This window comes from Sceloporus occidentalis, unplaced genomic scaffold (genome assembly GCF_023333645.1).
Source record: "Sceloporus occidentalis isolate IW3139 unplaced genomic scaffold, rSceOcc1.0.p SCAF_13, whole genome shotgun sequence".
Classification (NCBI taxonomy): domain Eukaryota; kingdom Metazoa; phylum Chordata; class Lepidosauria; order Squamata; family Phrynosomatidae; genus Sceloporus; species Sceloporus occidentalis.
Genome location: NW_028316993.1, coordinates 17,710,921 through 17,731,631, shown reverse-complemented (window position 1 = coordinate 17,731,631; position 20,711 = coordinate 17,710,921). Strand labels below are relative to the sequence as shown.

The following is a 20,711-nucleotide window of genomic DNA, read 5'->3' as shown; positions in this document are numbered from 1 at the left end:
GTAGCCCCTCTGCCGCAACTCTATGATGAATGTCTGGCAGACGTTGACCAGAGTTGCACTGGAGGACCTAGATTCCCAGAGAGGTGTCCTCTCAGGTAAAAGGATGGCGAAAGGCTTTGAGTGTTGGACTAGGGCTCTGGAAAGCAGGCTTTGATTCCCAGCTTGGCCTTGGGGCAAGGGGACTTAGGTGTCCTCACCACAAGGGCCAAATGTACAACATTCAAGAAAAAGGGAGGACGTTGCAAAAGAAATGCATGCTTCTTAAGTCATGTTCAAAAGGGAGGATGCTTTTGGAATTCCTCCTGGATAGAAGGCTGAAATGGAGGACATGCCTTGGAAAAAGGAGGACATCTGGTCACCCCAATCCATCTGGCATGCAGTCTTCCTCTCTTTCTACTCCACAGTGGTGTCACTGGAGGTTGCCTTGGACAAGTCACTCTCTCTCAGCCTCAAAGAAAGCCAGCAGCAAACAACCTGTGCCAAGAAAACCCCATGATAGCCTCAGGGATGCCACAAACTGCCCTAAATCAGAAACCACTTGAAAGTCTCAAGGTAACCTTATCTCAGCCACTGCTCAAACTATTTCCCCCCACAAAGTACCATTTAAAATTATTCTCTTAAGTGGCAGTGAGGTGTAGCAGTTGGAGCATTGGTCTATGCCTCACTTGGCCATGGAAACCCCCTTGGTGACCTTGGGCAGGTCACTCTCTCTCAGCTTCAGAGGGAGGCAAGTCGAACCTCTCTGAACAAACCTTGCCAAGAAAACCCCAATAGGATCACCTAATAATAATTTGTACCCTGCTCTTTTCCTGAAACTGGGACCCAGTGCACCTCATAATATGAAAAGAACAGTACAACTAGCAGCACACCAAAGGGATACATTAATCTAGTTAAATTCTAAGTCAGAAACAACTTGGAAGGCACACAACAAAACACGTTTTGCGTGCAGTATACGCACTGTGAGCAGCTGCTCCCTATGGAATTGTGAGAACGCTTTAAATTTTGTTTTCCAACTTTTATATTGGATTATTGGATTTTATATTGGATTATTTAAATCAGATTTTCAATTTAGTGTAATCAATGATTCAGGTAAAGATCTGGAGAGCTTGTTCTCCAGATGTTGAATTACTAGTGGCCACACTGGTTAGAGCGGAAGGAACTTCTGGCAGATGCCATGTCTTGGAGTAACTTCCATTAGTATAAATATAATAGTGCTTCAGTAGCTCCTTTATTGACTCCACAACATTAAGGATGTCCCAAGCATGAGATTTGAAGGAATCCATTCTCATTTACAGTAACTGTTGTGGGATATCGTCTAGGGTTTACATCAGTGGTTCCCAAACTTTGGCTCTCAAATGTTTTGGACTTCAACTCCCAGAAGCTCCAGCCAGCTTGGCCATGTCAGGAATTCTGGGAGCTGTGATCCCAAACATCTGGAGGACCAAAGTTTGGGAACCACTGGCTTACATAGTAACTGCTATATTAAGTCAAGTTTTTATCTGGAGCAATAGCTTCCCTGTAAGGGCTTCCATACCGTGCAGTAAATTAAAGTAAATGCAGGAACTGTTCTAACATAAAGGAAAGGCAGAATTTAACAGATATAATAGGACATGTGTAAAACCCCATGATAAATTCACGGTTCTTTTATGCACATCCCATTTTAAGAGTTGTTCCCCATTTAGTAGCAATATTAAGATATGAGATGGCTTAATAACTCTCTAGAACATAAAGTTGAGGTAGCTGAAGCTTAGACTACAGATGCTTTGAAGTCCTAAGGCATGAAACCTAAGGAACCCCAAGACATATTAGAAATACAGTAGTACTGACATAGAAATGAAGCCAGTGTTGAGTACAACCCAGTAAAGAAATATGGTAGATGGTTTGATTAAAAAATGGCATCTCTAAGTCTAGGCTGCAACATGTGTTTCTTGGGTGAGTAACGGGTGAATATTACGGACAAAAGAAGCCTGCCCTAACATGTTATATTTTTGCCAAGTCCTTTTTGCTCAACCATGTTATATTTTTGTCAAATCCTATTTCCTCAGTTTCAATGAGCAAAAAGGACTTGGCAAAAATATAACATGGTACAGGCTTTTGTCCATAATATTCAGCCATTAGTGCTGTAGCCTAAATTGAGAAATGCCCTATTTGGCCATGTTTACGACCTGTCTTAGGCTGCAACCGCACTGCAGATATAATCCAGATTGATGCTACTTTAACTGTCATGGCTCCATGCTATGAAATTCTGGGAATTGTAGTTGGCTGGGGCCCGACAGAGAAGGCGAAATGTCACCAAACTACGACTCCCAGAATTCCCTAGCACTGAGTCAGAGTAGTTAAAGCAGCCTCTAACTGGATTATTTCTACAGTGTGGATCCAGCCTCAGAAAACAGGGACATCTTTATTACATGCTTAATTACTAGTAAGAGAAGTGACTGAAGACTATCAAAACAAGGACCAGCTCCACAGTCCAGGCCCTTAAAAGCAGTTCAATAAGCACAATAATTCTATGTAAAAGCTCCAGGGATAAAATCATTTTCCTGACCAAAAGGCCCCACAAGGCCTGTGCTTCATTCTGGTATCAGAGGTTTTCTAAACCTATTTGATAACATGTTTATGATTCTGCTCATTCTTGTGCTGCCTGAATTTATCTTTTGAACTGTGCTGAATTGTTGTATTACAAACATTTTTTATAAGAAATTGTACCACACTGGTTGAAAAATGATCTCAAATATTTGTAAATTGTGTCCCTATGCTCTGGCAGAGCCTAAACCAGGACTAACACTTGGTTGAAAGGTAAGACTAGGATGTTTACTAGTTAACTGCCCAGTCCAGCACTAGCCAAATACAGACAGCATGCTTTCAGGAGCACCCTGAACTAAGCCACCCAGCTTTTGAAAATGTCACAAGCAGCTTTCAGCACCAGGAAGACATTTGCTACCTTGAGACAACAAGGAAAAAGCACCAAAATTAGTTAAGTCTATTTATTGATGGCTGGCTAAAACTACTAAGTTACACAGATGAGTAGTTATAAATTTTATAAGTTGATGAGATGAGCAAGTAGATAAAACAAGTCTGGAAACACATGCACAGGAAGCAGTTTCACATTTATACCATTAAAATACAGCATGAAGAACCTGCCACCAGTCATACGCCTTTTTAAGTAACATTCCAAGAGATGGGGGGAAATCTCAAGTATAGCAGCCCACATCATCAAGATAGGTTCCTACAGTTAACAGTTCTTGGTACTGCAGTTGAGGAAGAACCATCTATTCCATAAAAAACTCAAGATTAATGTTTAATATTGGGACTGGACTAACCGTCTGCCACACAAATTTTTATGCTGAAATCTGGGTACTACAAGTTTTGCTTTGAACTGGTAATGCTGGTAATAACCATTTGAGGCTGTAGTTAACATTTGTGCCACACGAGGGAGCTGTTTAACTGGCAAACCCTTCCTAAACCTTTCATACAAAAACGGCACTTAGTGGATGCTATAAATCCCTCCAGCGTTTATCATCACTCCCCACATGCAGCCCAAAAGCAGAACTGGCTTCCTAGGATATATATTCAATTGAAGCTGAAATTCTAACCTTCTCTTAAATGTAACATGTTTAGTTTCAGTATCAAGCTGTAGTAACTGCACAACTAAATGCCTTCCCAAAATATTTTAGATTTTCAAATTCTCAGTGCTTGCCTTTTTCTTTTTTGCAAGAAGCTGGTATACACCTTTAATGCACCACTTAAGGACAGCTGCTCTAAATTTAAAATGCAATATTGCTTTAAAGACACTAAGTACCAACAGTGACCGCTAAAAACCCTGGAGCCCCAAAAGGCCTATTCTTCACTCCAAGGTGTATTTATTAATCAGGCAAAATTTCCAAAAGCAGTGGCTTGGTTTTGGTGATGCCCTGTTTTAAATGCAACTTCAAAAATGAACAAGCAAATGCTTTTGAAGTCAAATCAGGTCACATATGAACAAGAAACTCGTTTGTTGGAAATGCAAGCCTCTAGGAGGGAGGTGGTTCTGAATTGTTTGAACAAAACAGCAGCTGACAACTGCTGAGGTGCAAGACAAAGCTCTTATTGTAAACTTGGGACAACAGGCAACAATGGCCACTGAAGAATATCACTAGCCAACAGCTACAAGAATATTGTTTGCAGGCATTTTTCATTCTAATATTGCATCAAAACACACTAGTCACAGCTACACTTGAGTTGCATATTTAGCCATGCTAGTCTCAGAAACAGTCACCTGTGATAACAGCACTGTGCAGCTTTATTAAGTTACTTGGATACAGTAATGTTTTAAGACTGACAGATTCTGAAGTGTAACAGATTCAGCATGAACATTACACTACATATTCCGTTCACAAGTATGTCAGAGCCGAATATACAGCACTAGCCATCAATCCAGAAACAAATGCACTGGAATAGAAGAAATGCAACAAGATAGCTACACCGGAAAGACTAACATTTTAGAAAAAGAGTGAACATGAAAGGGCTCCCCTCTAATTCCCCAAAGCAAGTGTACAGTTGGATCTAACTATACAGCTCTACATCAGTTTTCTAGAAACTTAACAAAAAACACTGGCCAATACAGTCTTTGGATATTTAGACAAAGGGGAGAAAGTCAGTTTTCAGGATGAAGTCAGTCGCTTTCATTATCGCCAGATTCTTTGCCTCCTTCTTTGTTCTTCCGTACTTCCTCAATATGCTTGTCCTGGTAAAGCAGAGTTAAGACAGTGAGAAAACAGCTTCAAGCTTTGATAGAAATGTATACTGTAATTCAGATATTGGAAAGCATAGTTTTTTATTCCAGCTGGGTAACATTGAGCTGTATGGGTCTAACATACAAACTTTAATCCATTTTTAATAACTGACACCAGTTCATATCAGTTTTGTTGTTTTTCAGAAGGCTAGTGTTAAGAAAGCAGAGTATTTAAGGGAGTAGCCTCTATCACTGAAGATTTAGTTTTGCAGCACAACATCTCAAGGACTATTCCTAGCTACTGGGCTGGACTCAGACTCCATTCAGCCATTTTGTTGGCAGTAGGGAAAAAGGAGGGGCATGCAGTAGTTTTAGCCCATTCCTTTTCCTTGCTGCACCCTCTGAAAAGCTACTTGGTAAGTTAGGGGAAGTTTACCCACACACACAGAAGAAAACGCAAGGGTGCTGGAAGCTGCAAGAGGAATCAGTACCAGGGAATACCCACTAAATTCTGGTTGTCTTAGAGAAGTTTGGGGGAGATGTTGATTTCTGGCCCACTCAATTATATTCAAGTGTCATCTCAAACTTACAGCTAGCATACTGTAGCTCTCCCATTAAAGAAGCACATGTGACAAATGTAATTTAATCTGTCAACATTGCCATATACAAAATTTAGTAATTCTATAGTATTCAAGCCAAAGAACCACCCCTCATACAAACTCATTAGATTATTCATTTTGAATTTTAGATTATTAAGAATATACACAAACAAAGCTTCATAGGAATATCTGGCTACCTGTGAAAAGACTTCCACTTACTTTCTCTCTCAAGCGCTCCAGTTTAGCAGCAATTTGTGCTTCTCTGTTCTCTTTAATGGCTTCCATTTTATGGGTCAACTTTTCCTCCGCCATTTTGCTGAAGTTGTTATTCTCTTCAATCGCTTTCTGCAGCACTTCTTTCTCATGCTCTCGTTTTTCAGCTAGCTGCTTCAACACCTCAGCTTCATGGGACTAGAACACAGATTGATTCCACATTTAGTTGTGAGTTGTCTGTATATAATTACAGAGTTGGTTGTGTTAAATATGATTTGTACTACTAGGCAGATTAGTTCCAAAAGGGACAAACTATAAGGCAAATCCTCACTCTCATTTCTCCTTGCCACTCCTTTTGTATTTCTAGAGTACATGAAGATTATTGTGGCACACACTTCCAAATGTGCAAAACAATCAAGTAGTTTTGATAATACTAGTACAATACTATTCAAAACTAGTAGGTTAACTACATGACGTGAGGTTTTTGGTAACAAGATATGATGTAACAGTTACAGTTTGACGCTTCTTGGACTACTGTACTGTTTCTGTTCTGCTCTTTCAAATGACTCCAACTCAAAATATACATTCCTGCAAATTGTAGTGATTTTCTACAGTATACCCCTGAGTACAAAGAATGGTGGTAATATTTATTTACCTTACGCCTTTCTTCAGCTGCTTCTAGCTTCCTTTGAATTTCTTCCAGTGAGAGATCTTTTTTCTTTGGAGGGGAAAGGGGAAACTCTGGAACAGCTTCTTTTGAAGGTGGGCCAAGTATCAATTCAAATGCCTGCCCAGAGGCACGTTTTTCTAATTCTTTCACCTGAATGTCTACAAGAAATACCACCATTAAATATTAGTACTATAAGTGAAATTGTGTTGACAAACACTGTGCTATTTAAGACCAAACAAAGAAAAGAAACAGTTCTGAGTCTAAATCAGAACTACAGATGTTGACCAGTCAAAGTATTGGGCTCCTCATTCCTTTATAATCATGAAATTCTACTGTTTGGAGGATCCTGGAGAGGTTAACGCCTATACCAACCCACAACTTATTCATTGTAGAAAATGATGATCAAAAAGGGAAAAAATTCAAATACATCTTTTTTTCATAGGTGAGCATTTGCACCCATGTCTGGAGTATCTTCAAAGAAAATAGTTTAGTTACTCAAGCTAGAATTGAAAGCAGCTTTAGCTGTCATAGGACTGTTAGGTTTGCCCCTTAAGCATGAATCCAATTGACTTAGCTATCAGAAAGCAACATGCTGAAGTCTAAAAGCTTCCTGTCCAGTTCAATACATGAATTTATGCTTATACATAGACAGCACAATGCAAGATTCTTTAAAAGCTACAATCCTAAGGAATGACTCAGAAATGAAGCTACGTGAAATAAACTTGCAACTGTGAGATCATTAATACTTACCAGAAGAAGCCATGGCTAAGACAGATCTCAGAAGAATATGCTACAGGTATTCCGGCAACACTAAGAAGATGGAAACATCATTAGATAAATGGAAATACTATATACCTCAATACAGTGATTTCGATCAGAATATTTTTCTTTGCCACTTTAAGATTACCTGCAATTTCCTGGTAAGTTTAAGTGCAATTTTTAAGACTATCCAAGCTCTGATATAAGTTTTCCCTTTCTGACGGCTCCTTTGTTTTTCAGGTTTGTAAGAGGCACATGAACAATATGTTTTCAAAAATAGGGACCAATATGCGTTATGTTGCAAACATATGATACTCAAGACTATCAAGCAATGCTGTGTTTTTATTACCCATGTAAAGGCGGCCCTCTCCTTATTTTAAATGGCCTTTTGCTTTGCACTAGTTTCAAGGTTTCAAGCTAAGCCTGCCTGCTCCTTTCTAACAGCTTCCTCTTTGTCTGCATGCCCACAGTTCAGTCAGAAAACATGAATGCTTGAAATGTGTAAGGAGTTTTCTAATAACACACAATGATGGTATCTAGGACTGAGAATAATTCCAGTGAAGGTTACTTGTGCATCTAGCCACCTGAAGGTGGCCCCTGGGGAATTTTATCATCCCCACCTCACCTACCAAGCAGCAACTAAAATAAGATGCTGGCACTCTAATGTTGGCAATCTATTCCTAGCCATGAACACTAAGCCACTGGGCAGATGTGCTCCATCTGTCCCTTCCCCGCAGCTGATTAACAATGATCAGAGCTTTTACATATGCTCTTAGATTCCCCGATGCCCTTGCTCAGGAAGAGAAGGAGGAGGCATTTCCTTGGTTCAACCAGCCTAAATGGGAAAAGCCATTGTTCTTGCTACCTCTGTGCAGGCGAAAGGCACAAAGGATGCCAGGCATGATCGACAGCTAGAGCACTCGCTCTTTGTTGTTGTGTGCCTACGAGTTGATTTCAACTCATGGCGACCCTGTGGATGAAACACCTCCAATAATCCCCACCCTCCATTTAGTTCCTGCAAGCCCACGCTTGTGCCCCGACTGAGTCCATCTGGCATGCGGTCTTCCTCTCCTTCTACGCGTCCATGCCTTTTCATTATATGGCCAAAGCACATCAATTCGAACATCTTGGCTTCTAAGGAGATCTCTGGCTTGAGGAGAGACTTAGGGAGCTGGGTATATTTAGCCTAGAGAAGAGACTATTAAGAGGCAATATGACAGCCCTATTTAAATACTTGAAGCGGTGTCATACTGAGGTTGGAGCAAGCTTGTTTTCTTCAGCTCCAAACAATAGGACCTGGAACAATGGATGCAAGCCCCAGAAAAAGAGACCCCACCTCAACATTAGAAACCTCCTGATAGTAAGACCCGTTTCATAGAGGAATATGCTGCCTTGGAGTGTGGCAGAGTCTGCTTCTTTGGAGGTTACTAAACAGAGGCTGGGTAGCCACCTGTCACAGGGGATGCTTTGTCAGTCCCTGCATGGCAGGATGGGGTTGGGCTGGATGGCCCTTGGCCTCTGCTTGGCTTGATGAAGCAGCTCATGGAGCTTCGAAAGCTTGCAACAAGTCTATTGTGCATTTCGGTTGGCCGATAGATTGTTGTTTGCATAAAGGGCCAACACAGCTACCCCTGAACGCTGCCATTACAAACCTCTTAGGGAGTGCTGAAGGGCACCGACAGGAGGCCTAGAGATGTACTTGGTCATTAACGTGATAAAGCTTCCTTTAAAACGAGGCCCCGAAACAAAAGACCCCGCTGGCGCCAGAGCATCACAGACCAGCAGCGAGCGAGAGCTCCTCGCTTAGAAGAAACAACGCCCAGGGTTTGGGGGCGGGGCCACTCTTCTTCTCCCCCCTCCCCCCCGCGAAAAGGGCGTGGCCCAAGCGACAAGAGCCAATGAGGCACGTCGACGGCAAAGGGGCGGGGAAAGAGAGGCGGTTGGGAGGAGCCACGCCCACCCCTCGTTCTAGAACGGCTCCGAATTCAAACGGCCTCAGAACGCGCGCGCGGGCGGTCGCTTCTCTCTCTCTCTGTCTGTCTTTCGAGAGGGAGGGGGCGCTGAGGGCTAACGGTAACATCCGGGCACCTGCTGCTGCTGCTTCGATGGAAGCGTCTGAAGCCGCCGCTTCCGAGGCGCCAAAACAACGAAATAAAACCCCTCCGCCGCCTCCGTCCCCCATTTTGTCTCGCCCCTCCGTCGTCGCTTTTCGCCCTCTTTCCCTTCTCCCCGGCGAAGAGCGCCTTTGCAATCATAATTAATAGCAATGAAGGCGTTTCCTGAGGAGAACATCTCTAGTGCGCCCCCCTTGCTTTAATCCCGGCCTCAGAGGCGCCGGCGCCGCCCCTTCCCTGCGAACAATAGACCAGAGGCGGCCAGGGAAAAGAACAGGGGACGCAAGGGAAGGAGACGCGGAGGGAGGGAGGGACGGGGCGGAATTCGGGGAAGGGCGCCTCTTTGTCTGCCTTGCCTTCGGCCCCTTTTCCGCCTTTCCCTTCGAAAGAAACGCCCGGTCCAGTCGCCTCAGCGAAACAAAGCGGGTCCTTCCGCACAGCCCCCTCCCCGGACTTTCTCCGCCTCGCTCCCATGTATCCCTCCCCGCTACTCTTCCCTCGCAGTCTAAGCATTTCTAGGAATGGCGGTCCCTGTCTCCCTTCGGCCTCCCTCCGCCCCGAGGAGGACCCACCTGCTCCTGTCACCTCGGCGGCGGCTACACACACACTCCGCTCCAACCGCCCTGCCCGCCCCACAAAAGCGCCAAACAAAGGCACGTGACGCCACGCCGGCCACGCCCACCGTCGATTGGCTGGGAAAAGGGGCGGGCGGCACGTGCCGAGGGGGCGGGGCTGGAGAGATAAAGGAAGGATGCCGAGGAGGGGGCGTGGTCTATCGGGATGGCGGCAGCGGCGCCACCCCTAAGCATGATGGGAAATGTAGTCCCGAGAGAGAGAGAGACCCTGAGGCAAACCTATCTTGGGGTTTTCTTGGCCAGGTTTCTTCAGAGGGATGTTTTTGCCATGGCCGTCCTCTCAGGCTGAGAGAGTGTGACAGCTTATTGCAATCCCGTTATTGGGTTTGCACCGTTTTTCTCCATAAGTTTGCCCAATGGCCAAAAGCATGGCATAGTGCTTTGAGTGTTGTGCTATGAGACCTGGGTTCAAATCTCTGCTCGGCCATGAAACCCACTGGGTGACCTTGGGCGAGTCACACTCTCTCAGCCTCAGAGGATGGCAAGGGCAAACCTCCCTCTGGAGAAAACCCTGTGATAGCCATACAGTCTCAGTCTCTTCAGGGGAAGGCCATGGCATGCCTCCTCTAAACAAATCTTGCCAAGAAAACCCCACAATAGGCTTGCCTTGGGGTCGCCACGAGTTCGAATCGACTTGAAGGCACACAAAAACAACAACCGCAGGGGCATCCTACGAGTTCCCTAACCTTTTCGTTGCCATCATTCCCTCATGGCTTCCGCGCCCCGGAAAAGAAGGATTCCTCTTTCCTTGGGTGCACCTTCTTCCCAAACCTGGCCCTTTCACTCTTTGAAAACTACAAGTCCCACCATGGATCTTACTCCCAAGTAACACACACACACAAGTTTCCAACCCAGGCGGCGTCCACACGGCAAAAATATTGCAGCTTGACATTGCTTTAACTGCCACGGTTCAATGCTATGGAATCCTGGGATTTGTAGTTTGTCGTGGCCCCAGAGCTCTCTGATAGAGCAGACTTGATAAGAAATAAAAATTTTATTATCATTATTAACTACAAATCCCAAAAGTTCATAGCATGAAGCCCCGGCATTTAAAGCAGTGTCAGACTAAGGCCCAAAACACACTGCATAAATAATCCAGTTTGAGATGGGTTTAACTGCCCTGGCTCAGTGCTAGGGAATCCTGGGAATTGTAGTATATTGTGGCACCAGAGCTCTCTGACAGAGAAGGCTAAATGTCTCACAAAACTACAGTTCCCAGAATTTCCTAACATTGAGTCAGGGCAGTTAAAGCAGTCTCAAACTGGATTACTTCTGTAGTGTGTTTTGGATCTAATTCTGCACTGCAGATGCAACCCTAAACAGGTTCATTCAGAAGCAAACCCCACTAAGTTCAGTGGGAGTTGAGCACAGTACAGCTTATATTTGAACTGCAGATCCCATCATCTCTAACCATCATGGCCAGTAATGAAGTGCAATGCAGCCCAAGAGCTCCTGGAGACTGCAAAATCCTCATTCCTGTAATAAAAGGAGCTGAGAAGCAAGATTCACAAGACAAAAACCTACAAATACGCAAAAACTCATCTGTCTCCAAAATTTTCACTCACCAGCAAAGTGTGAACATCTTACATTTTTTCACAAGTCTAATTGAAATGCAAAAAATCTACGTTGGCTACAGCTTCTAAATTTGGAAGTGTGCAAAAGGCAGATTTAAAATGCCATAATAAGCCTTGTTTGCATTTGAAGCAGTAAAGGATCCTTTGGACACATTAAAGATTCAGAAACGCATTGTGGCATCAGCTTTTTTGTAGGCTTTGTGTAGTTGCGAAAAGCCTAAGACACAATAAATATGCAAATCTGAAAACCTAACGGGTCTCTTGGTTAGCTTGTGTTGCAACACAATCGGATCACCATTTGTTGGGATTATATCACTGACGGTCATATCCCTTTAGATTCATAATCCAATTCATGTGTCCTGCATTTTTAAATCAAACAGATTTGTGCATTATTTCATTTATCTCTCACAGGTGTCTTAGATGATGGTTTAGAAAGAAGACTGAGCAGCAGCTGAAACCTTGGTAGTTCCCTTTAGAAAACAACAATTCCCAAGGTTCCTTGCAAAGGAGACAGGAGAGTAAAAGAGGCTGATTCACTTTGGTCACAAAGCCAAACCCTAGAATGCACATTTTGTTTAGAAGTAGCTTTCTTCTGCTTTTTATCCCATCTTAACAGCCTTCCGGCATTGACCCAAATTCCCCATGAACGATTTGTTACTCTTTATTGCCTGTCTATTCCACACGACGTCGTGTGAAAATTTTAATCATGATTGTGCAGTTTTCACTGTTTTCACTGTTCAAACCTCTGATTTTCCCCATGTGATAAAGTCCAAAAACATCTTTATGTTGCTCTTGTGGCATTTGTGTGCATGGGTAAATAGTAAATAGTAGACCTTGGGGAATTTGTGCCTCTATTTTTCAGCAGGTGTCTGCAACACATTCAGAAACCGGCAAAAATCGCAAATGTTCAAGATCAAATTGCAGTCATAGATGATGATTTAGGCAAATCTTTCAATAACGAATTAGAGAAAGAAGATTCAGATAGTTTATTACACAGAAATTATAATTTTTCATGATAATTTTGACATAAAAAGCATATTATCAAAGCAGAAAAAGGCCTGGGGAAATATGTAACCACAAATGTATGGAGAAAGATGATGTAAAATTACGTTTGTTTCTATATTTAGCTTCCTATTTTGTACAGAACTGTTTTTTTTAATAAAAAATAAAATTAAAAAAGGATAAATCTGCAAAAAAAGAAGTCTAAAGTCATTGTGAAGATCTGCATACTGGCAAACCCCAGCCTAGTACATTTTCCCTACTAGACGTTCATAAATCATAGCTCATTTAGAGGAGTGTTGTTAGGGTTCCTTTACTAATGTTTGTAAAATGCTGGCAGGTGTTTTGGTAGGAGATGCTCTTGAAAAGGCTAATAACGAACTCTAGTTATCATAAATTACGTGCTGAGGATCAAATACAGTGGGTCCTTACTATCCATTGGGGTTTGGTTATTTATTTTGATATGACCCATGGATAAGTTGAGGGTAAAACTTAAGAGCATTTTAGCAAAGGATCTAGAAGAGGAAGCAAAGGGGAAAATGTGAAATACATTACAAAATCCCAGCAGGCGTAATTATTTATGCCCATCCTAAAGGCTGCATGGATGAGCAAATAGAGGGGGGGCACGGTCTTCCAGGACCCACTCTTGCCTTTCACCAGAGGATAGTTCCTTTTTAAATAAGAGTTAAAATACAGTACTTGCATTGATCCACAAATAAGTCGGCTCAGTTTTTTCAGGTCAATTTTTGACTCAAATTTCTAGGCTTATACATGAGTACAGTCAGCCTTCCTTCTCCAAGGATTTTTTATCCACAGATTCCAGCATCCACAGCTTGAAATACGTTAAAAATATACAAATTCCCATAGGCAAACTTTGGTTTTGCCTTTTTATGTAAGGGATGCCATTTCACTATTGTATTTAATGGGACACCATGAATGTACTTATGTAAGGGACATAATTGTATTTAATGGGACTTGAGTATCCACGGATTTTGGTATCCACAGGGGGTCCTGGAACCAAACTCCAGTGGATACCAAGGGCCCATTGTATAAGTAAATAAGCAGAAGAAGTATAGGTGCGGCCAGACCTGGAAAAGGTATTTATTTCCATTATAGTCCTCTGCATTCCTCATGCACTAGTTGAAGGGATGATGGATTAGTTGCTGAACGCTCTCTCTGCTGCACCCAGGACACATGTCCCATTTACCCAGTATGTGGGCTGGATCCACAATACCACATAAGCCAATCGCTTGGACCAAAGTCAATTGAGTTCTGTCTGGTCTGTAGATCATGCCCATAACAAGCGTTTTGCTTTTAAACAATGACTGAATTGAACAAATGGGATGCACTTTAACAATTTCGCCCTCTTTCTCCCTCAGCCCATCTCCCTCCACCTCAAACATCACATATCTTTCTCTCTGTCTATATACATACCTATCCCAACATACATATCCCAACATACATATGCCATTTGTGTGTGTGTGTGTGTTTAACGCTGGTAATGGATTGCTTTTAGGCTCTTTTCATTTAAATTACAGCAGAAATCAATATACATGCCAAGGATGAATGACCTTCCCGGAGCAACGTATAATGGGTGAGTCCTCCTTCTTTCCCATTCTTTTGCCTTTTGCACATTATCCATTGAACAAGTGGATCCTGCTAGATGATAGAAAAAGCAAAGATTTTGACACACGCAGCCCTTTATTAGGGAAGGTTAATATTGTGACAAGCCACAATAGACGCTTCAAAACACATATTACTTTAAAACTGGGTTTTGGTTTGTCTTCCGAATTGGATGTCTGTTTCTATGGAAACAGCATCCAGCAGCCAAACACCGTAAGATCCTTTTTCTCTCCTTAGACCAGAGAATCTGTAGTAGCCATTATTCAAGCAGCTGTTTACAACCGAATGGACAGATGTGGTTCAGACATGACTTGATCTCTGTTGTGACAGTTTCTGTCCAGGGAAATAATTGTATTTATCTTTAGAGAAACCTGTGGGTTTCTATGCCATGCTTGTGTTAGGAGTAGTTGATGGTTTTTAACCTTCCCAAGTGCAACCTTATGTGCATGTTTGCTGACTGAAATACAGTTGATCCTCCACATCCATTTTGCGTCTAACCATCCATAACTTGGATTATGCCAAAAAGATATAAATCCCAAAAAGCAGGGACATCTCAGATATTTTGCAATTGCTTTTTCAGTCTTATATAAGGGACACCGTTCCACTATATGACTGCATTGAATGGGAATTGAACATCCCTGGATTTTGGTACCTATGGGGGGACCTGGAACAAAACTGCAAAGGATACCAAGGGCTCACTGTATCTCAAATGTAGATAACATACATATACTGTCAAACTGTAGTTTTCTTCTTTTCTCACCACTGACTTTGCTTTCTAGGGCTCATGGAAGTCACAGCTCAGCAACATCTGGAAGGCCACAGGTTGCCCACCCCATTGGTCCAAAACACACTGTAGAAATAATTCAGTTTGAGACCACTTTAACTGTCCTGGCTCAGTGCTAGGGAATCATGGGAATTCTAGTTTATTGTGGCTGCAGAACTCTCTGAAAGAAAAGGCTAAATGTCTCACAAAACTACAGGTCCCAGACTTCCCTAGCATTGAGCCAGGGCAGTTAAAGCAGTCTCAAACTGGATTATTTCTGCAATGTGTTTTGGACCTTTGTTAACATTTTGCTAACATTTACAATATGTGAATTCTGCGTTTCAGGGTTGGCCTGGCTATTAGGCAGAATGAGGCTCCCAACTCAGAAGGCAGAGTTGGATGTCATAAAAATGCAGCTCCTTTTTAAATGTTGGGACTGGGAAGAGTTACTTGTTGGATTTTCTACTTCAGCTACTTCAGAAAATGTGTACAGGTTGAATCTCCCTACAAAATGCTTGGGACTAGAAATACTTTAATATGGGTATCCATGAGAGATCCTGGAACCAAACCTCTGTGAATCCCAAGGAACCACTATATTTGCGTATATGGACATAATGAAATATCTTGGAGATGGGACACAAGTCTAAACATGAAATTTATTTATGTTTTCATGGGCACCTGATACACATAGCCTGAAGGTAATTTTATACAATATTGTACAAAAATATATATTTTTGCATGAAACAACGTTTCTGTACACTGCACCATAAAAAAACAAAGGTGTCACTATCTCAGTCACCCATGAGAAAGGTATTGGCTTTTGGAGTATTTTGGATTTTGGAATTCCAGAGAAGGGAGACTCATCCTGTAAATATAAGGGGGCATTTTCTATTCTACCCAGGCAGTCAAATATCTTAGTTGGAAATTCAGGGCTGGCATTAACAGTTGGGTAGAGAGAAGCAGCTGATTTGTTATAATGCCTTTTCAAAATAGTAAATTAGATTTTATTGTTGCTAGTTGCTTTGGGAAACCTGGTTTAAATCAGAGAGACCGGAGTGGGGCAAGCTGGAAAGAGTTAATGCCACCTTGCTGTGCTCATCTGGTCCATTTTTATTGAGTGATGAGTTTGAGTTGTTATAGTGGTGGCGGTGTACCTTCAAGTTATTTCAGACTTATTATATCACATCAGTATGGTTCATCTGCCATGTTACCAAAAGGATTATTTCTTCCCATATTAAATGATCTGAACCCTCATATTTTCTTCAAGGCCCTTCCAGGGTGCCCCCAACAAATGTACTAGGCAGCCACCGGAAGAAAAGGTGATTTTGGTCATCATGGCTTCCCAGCTGAGGAACAGCTTTTGGGAAAGAGGCTCAGGCGATAGGTGTTTTGTTTGCTGCCATTTAAGATTTTATTTTATTCTCTTTGACCGTTTAAGTTTGCTTTGCAATCATCTGCATTTGTAACTCTGCTGCTTTAATGTTTTCTGATTGCAACTTTTATTTTTAGTAAGATAGTTTTGTTGTTAAATGCCTAAATTCCTTGAACAAGGCACCAGATCCCCTCTGAATCTTCAACTAAGCAGGATTAGCTCTGGTTAGTACTTGGAAGGGAGATGTACAGCAGGTGCTGTAGGCCATATTTCAGAGGAAGGAACTGACACCACCACCTCCCTTGCTTAAGAAAACCCTATGAAATTCATGAGGTTGCCTTCAGTTGACAGGTGACTTCAAGGTACATATAGACATACCATTTTGTTCTTGTGATTGGTTTTTATTCAGTTTGATTTCTAGGATTCCTGTTGGTTTATTTTTTCCTGGTTTTTAACTTTTATTGCTAACCACCAAGAGGATGTTTCTAACTGTGTGGTATATAAATGATGTAAATAAATCCATGTATAACACGCAAATAAGCCTCTGCGAACAATAGCAAGCCACATAATTATGTGGTTTGAGCACTGCAGTTTGGGCACAGATGGACTTTTGTTTTAGATGAAGTGGGGGGAAAATAACCATAGCTAACAAAATTAATGCATGAATGAGGTCTGGATATGTCTGTCTGTATGTGTGTGTACATGTGTAAGGGAGAGAGCGAGAGAAAATGTGTGAAGCAGCATATTGCAAGTCGTTGCTTCAGCATACAGGCTGAATTCTTAGGTGTTGTTCTTAAAGAGAGTAGACAACGTGGTAAACATCTTTCTGGACTGCAGACTGTGTGCGTGGGTGGCTCACATGAGAGAATGCTCCCCCATGGAAGAAAAAAATCCTATATATAGAAAAGAAGGTCACCATTTACATATCATACGCGCACACAAAATAGGGGACCTGTCACCAAAAGTGATTAAAGAACAATAATGGGACACTGAAACCAGAATCCTGTTAGTGACATACACAAATAAGGGTGGCAACCCCAAGGTGAATCTATAATGGGGTTTTCTTGAGAAGATTTGTCCAGAAGAGGTTTGCCATTGCCATCCTCTCAGGCTGAGAGAGTGTGACTTGCCTAAGTTCACCCAAAGGGTTTCGTTGTTGAGCTGGGAATCGAACCCTGGTCTCCAGAGTCATAGTCCAACACTCAAACCCCTGTGACACAATGTGTACTGAAGCAAATTTAACAGCGTACTTAACTATGGTAACAGCTCATTGGTTGTTCTGCAAGCTGTGGAATGCCATCGGTTGACATTGTGAAGACGGGTGTTGTCAACTATGGTGCTCCTGCCTCTGGAATGACCCCCATATGCACTACCTGTGAGGCAACAAGTATATTCAGTTTTAAATTGTGACATTAAGGCGGGTTACAGACCACCGAAAAGCGGCGGTCTGCTGCCGCCGCTGGTTGCAGCATCCGGGAACTGCAGCAGCCAAACGGCACGGTTCCCGGACACTGCAAAGAAGGAGCGTGAAAATCGCGCTCCTTCCTGCACCCCGGAAGAGACATCGCAAGTGCTGAAACGCGCACTCGCGGTGTCATTTCTGGGGCGCGACGTGCGGACGCAGCATGTCCGCTATGTCAAGATGGCGGCGGCTGTGTGGAACGGCTGCCACCATTTCATACGGACTCAGTCCGTACTAGGGTTAGGGGCGTCTGGAAAAGACACCCCTTTCTAACCCTAGTACGGACTGAGTCCATGCTAGGGTGCCCGTTTGTAACGGGCCTAAGTAAAGTCACTTTTTTTCAGCCTCAGAGGAAGGCAATGGGAAACCTCATCTGGAGAAATCTTGCCAAGAAAACCCCATGACAGGCTTGGCTTAGGGTCACTATCAGTTGGAAGTGAAGGCACACAACAACAAACTGAAAAGAAACCTGTTTACTTTGATCCTCCCTAACTAATCTTGGCTTTTTTTCTATCTAGGGCTGCTGCCGCACTGCAAAATTAATCTAGTTTGACACCACTTTAGCTGTCACGGCTGCAACCTATAGAATAGGACATTCACTTCCATAGAGAAAACTATGGAAACGTAAAAAGGATGACCAAGATGATCAAAGATCTGGAAACCAAGCGTTATGAAGAATGATTTAGGGAGCTCAGCATGTTTAACTTGGAGAAGGGGAGACATGCCATGATAGCCATCTTTAAATATCAGAAGGGATGTCAGAGAGAAGATGGAGCAAGCTTGTTTTCTGCTGCTCCAGAGACTACAACATAAACCAATGGATTGAAATTAAAAGAAAAGAGATTCAGCCTAAATATTAGAAAGAGTGATTTGACAGTGGAATGGACTGCCTCACAGAGTGGCGGACTCTCCATCAATGGAAGTCTTTAAGTAGAGATTGGATGGACATCTTTCAACAATGTTTGAACTTAATTGTGTTTTCCTGCTTGGCAGGGGATTGACCAGAATGACCCTTGTGGTCCCTTCCAAATCTAAGATCTAATTCTAAATCTAAGATCCAAATCAAATTCTAAGTCACCAACAGGATTGTGTTACCATTGTGCGGCTTCAAGTCATTTCAGACTTATGGCGACACTATCACAGGATTTTCTTGGCAAGATTTGGTCAGAGGGGTTTGTCTTTACTTTTCTTTGTGGCTGAGAGAGTGTGACTTGCTCAAGACCACCCAGTGGGTTTCAATGGCTGAACAAGGAGTCGAACCCTGGTCTCCAAAATGGTAGTCCAACACTCAAACCCTTACACCACGCTGGCTCTCATCCCACATTTGCTTCTTCTTTTTGTCTCAGCAATGGCTGGAAGAAACCACACAGCTTTTAGGGCAGCTGTTCTGGGATGCGTCAGCCAGTCCCTGAAGAAGCAGACTTATATAATCATAGATCCTTCCCAAATACAGAGAACACAGAGGACCCAAATCTGCTGTATATGGTGTGGTTATATAACTCTCTACATTTACTTAACATTTATATCCAAGATGTCGATCGTGTGGAGAGGCTGGCTCAGTCTCCTGCTCTTTTCAGATTGTTCACTGTTTTGCCAGCATCGTTTCCGCAAATTTCCATGAAATTTCTAGACCAAGCATCGAAAACAACTGTTCTGAATCCCAAAATAACCAGCCTGCTCCTTGTACATCAGGCTGTTGCTATTAACCAAACAGCTGCCGTTGCGGGGGGTCTCCCCCCCAGAATTTCATCATCATCGCTGACATGAAATGCCCTAATTAGATTTCAAAAGTGTCAGAAGCAGCTCTCTCACCTTGGATCTAGAACGGAAGTGTTGTGATTTTTTGACAGCCCACAGCATCACAGTGCAATGCAGGAGCGCCATCAAATATTAAACAGGCACAGAGACAGAGAGGAAAAAATGTTCCAGGGAGGCATTTTTCTTTGACTCTTTGAAACCAAACTAGAACAGATCGAAAGGTTCAGGTAGAAACGCTAATTATTCCCCAGTCTCTAATTAGTCTTTGGGATTCAGAAAAGTTAAGTTCGGACATAACAGGCTCAAAAAAAAACCTTTATATTATTAATACCTCATAGCAAAGAGGTGGTTAAACATGTATTGACGACAGAAGCCAACTGATCCCAAGAGAAGGAAACCTTGCATGGAATCCCACTTAAGCAATGTGCTCTTTGGAAGGAAGATCATTTGCAATATTGATCTGCGTTGGTGGGAATCAGCTACCGATCTTACTCCTTTGATTTATGATTAACACACTTAGTGATGGGGTCAATCCTGCTAATATTTCACTGTACCATACCCTCAAACTGTCCAGATTTGGCAGGGACAATTCCAGTTATTCCTCTGCTGTTTCGCTTTCTCATCTGCTAAAATGTCCCAGTTTCTTTCTCCTCCCACTTTCCCCCTTTGTTCTTGGCTTACCTCAATTGTTGCAAACTAAGTTCAAAGTGCAAACTCAGCAGGGAGAAGAAAAGAACAGGAGAGGGGATACTGTGTATAAGTAGAGAAATTTAGGTATAAAAACTGACCCCAAAAACCTAAGTCAACATACATGGGTCAATACAGTACGTTGTCCTATGTCTCTTCCCAGCCAGGCTGCCTCTGGAGATAGCCCATCTAGGAAGAGGCTGGGAAGCTCGATCCATCACCCCAAAGCCTCTCCCCAGCTGACTTTCAACTTATCCATGGGTCATATAAAAATCCACTCTTTGGGTCCCAAACGTTGACCTCGACTTATATACGAGGTCAACTTATGGTTGAGTAAATACGATAATCTTGCCTTTCCCAGTAAGTCAAGGCAAAAGCAAACTGTTGAAGTCTCTCCTAGGGTGTATGTCAGTCGTTCTCAAACTTTGGTCCTCCAGATATTTTGGACTTCAGCTTCCAGAATTTGTGACTGCTGGGCAAACTGGCTGGGGCGTCTGGAAACTGAAGTCCAAAACACTTGAAAGACCAAAGTTTGGGAACTACAGTTGTCTGTTCAACCTCATTAATAATTTGTGCTACTTTGACCACACTCTGGTGTTGCTTGGCCACACATGCCTTTTCTCTTTCTGTGAAATGCCAAAGGATATGGGATGGAAATGAAATGCTGGGATATTGCTCTCAGTTACTTTCTTAGCTTGGAGGTACAGGATGGAGACCCATGGCAAAAACTGTACTGGCCCCCAGGCTCCAAGAATAGACTTTAAGGCAATTT

The 20,711-nt window shown here is 42.7% G+C and overlaps 1 protein-coding gene across 1 annotated transcript; it reads right to left on the bottom strand.

Annotated features, from left to right (window-relative positions):
* Positions 1-3,379: 3,379 nt before the first annotated feature.
* On the bottom strand, positions 3,380-9,744 carry STMN1 (stathmin 1). The gene is made up of 5 exons (XM_089479540.1): positions 9,639-9,744; positions 6,944-7,003; positions 6,179-6,351; positions 5,530-5,721; positions 3,380-4,723 (listed from the first exon to the last, which is right to left on the bottom strand). The coding sequence occupies exons 2-5, from the start codon at positions 6,954-6,956 to the stop codon at positions 4,652-4,654; spliced, it is 450 nt and encodes a 149-aa protein (XP_089335666.1). The 5' UTR covers positions 6,957-7,003; positions 9,639-9,744; the 3' UTR covers positions 3,380-4,651.
* Positions 9,745-20,711: the final 10,967 nt, after the last annotated feature.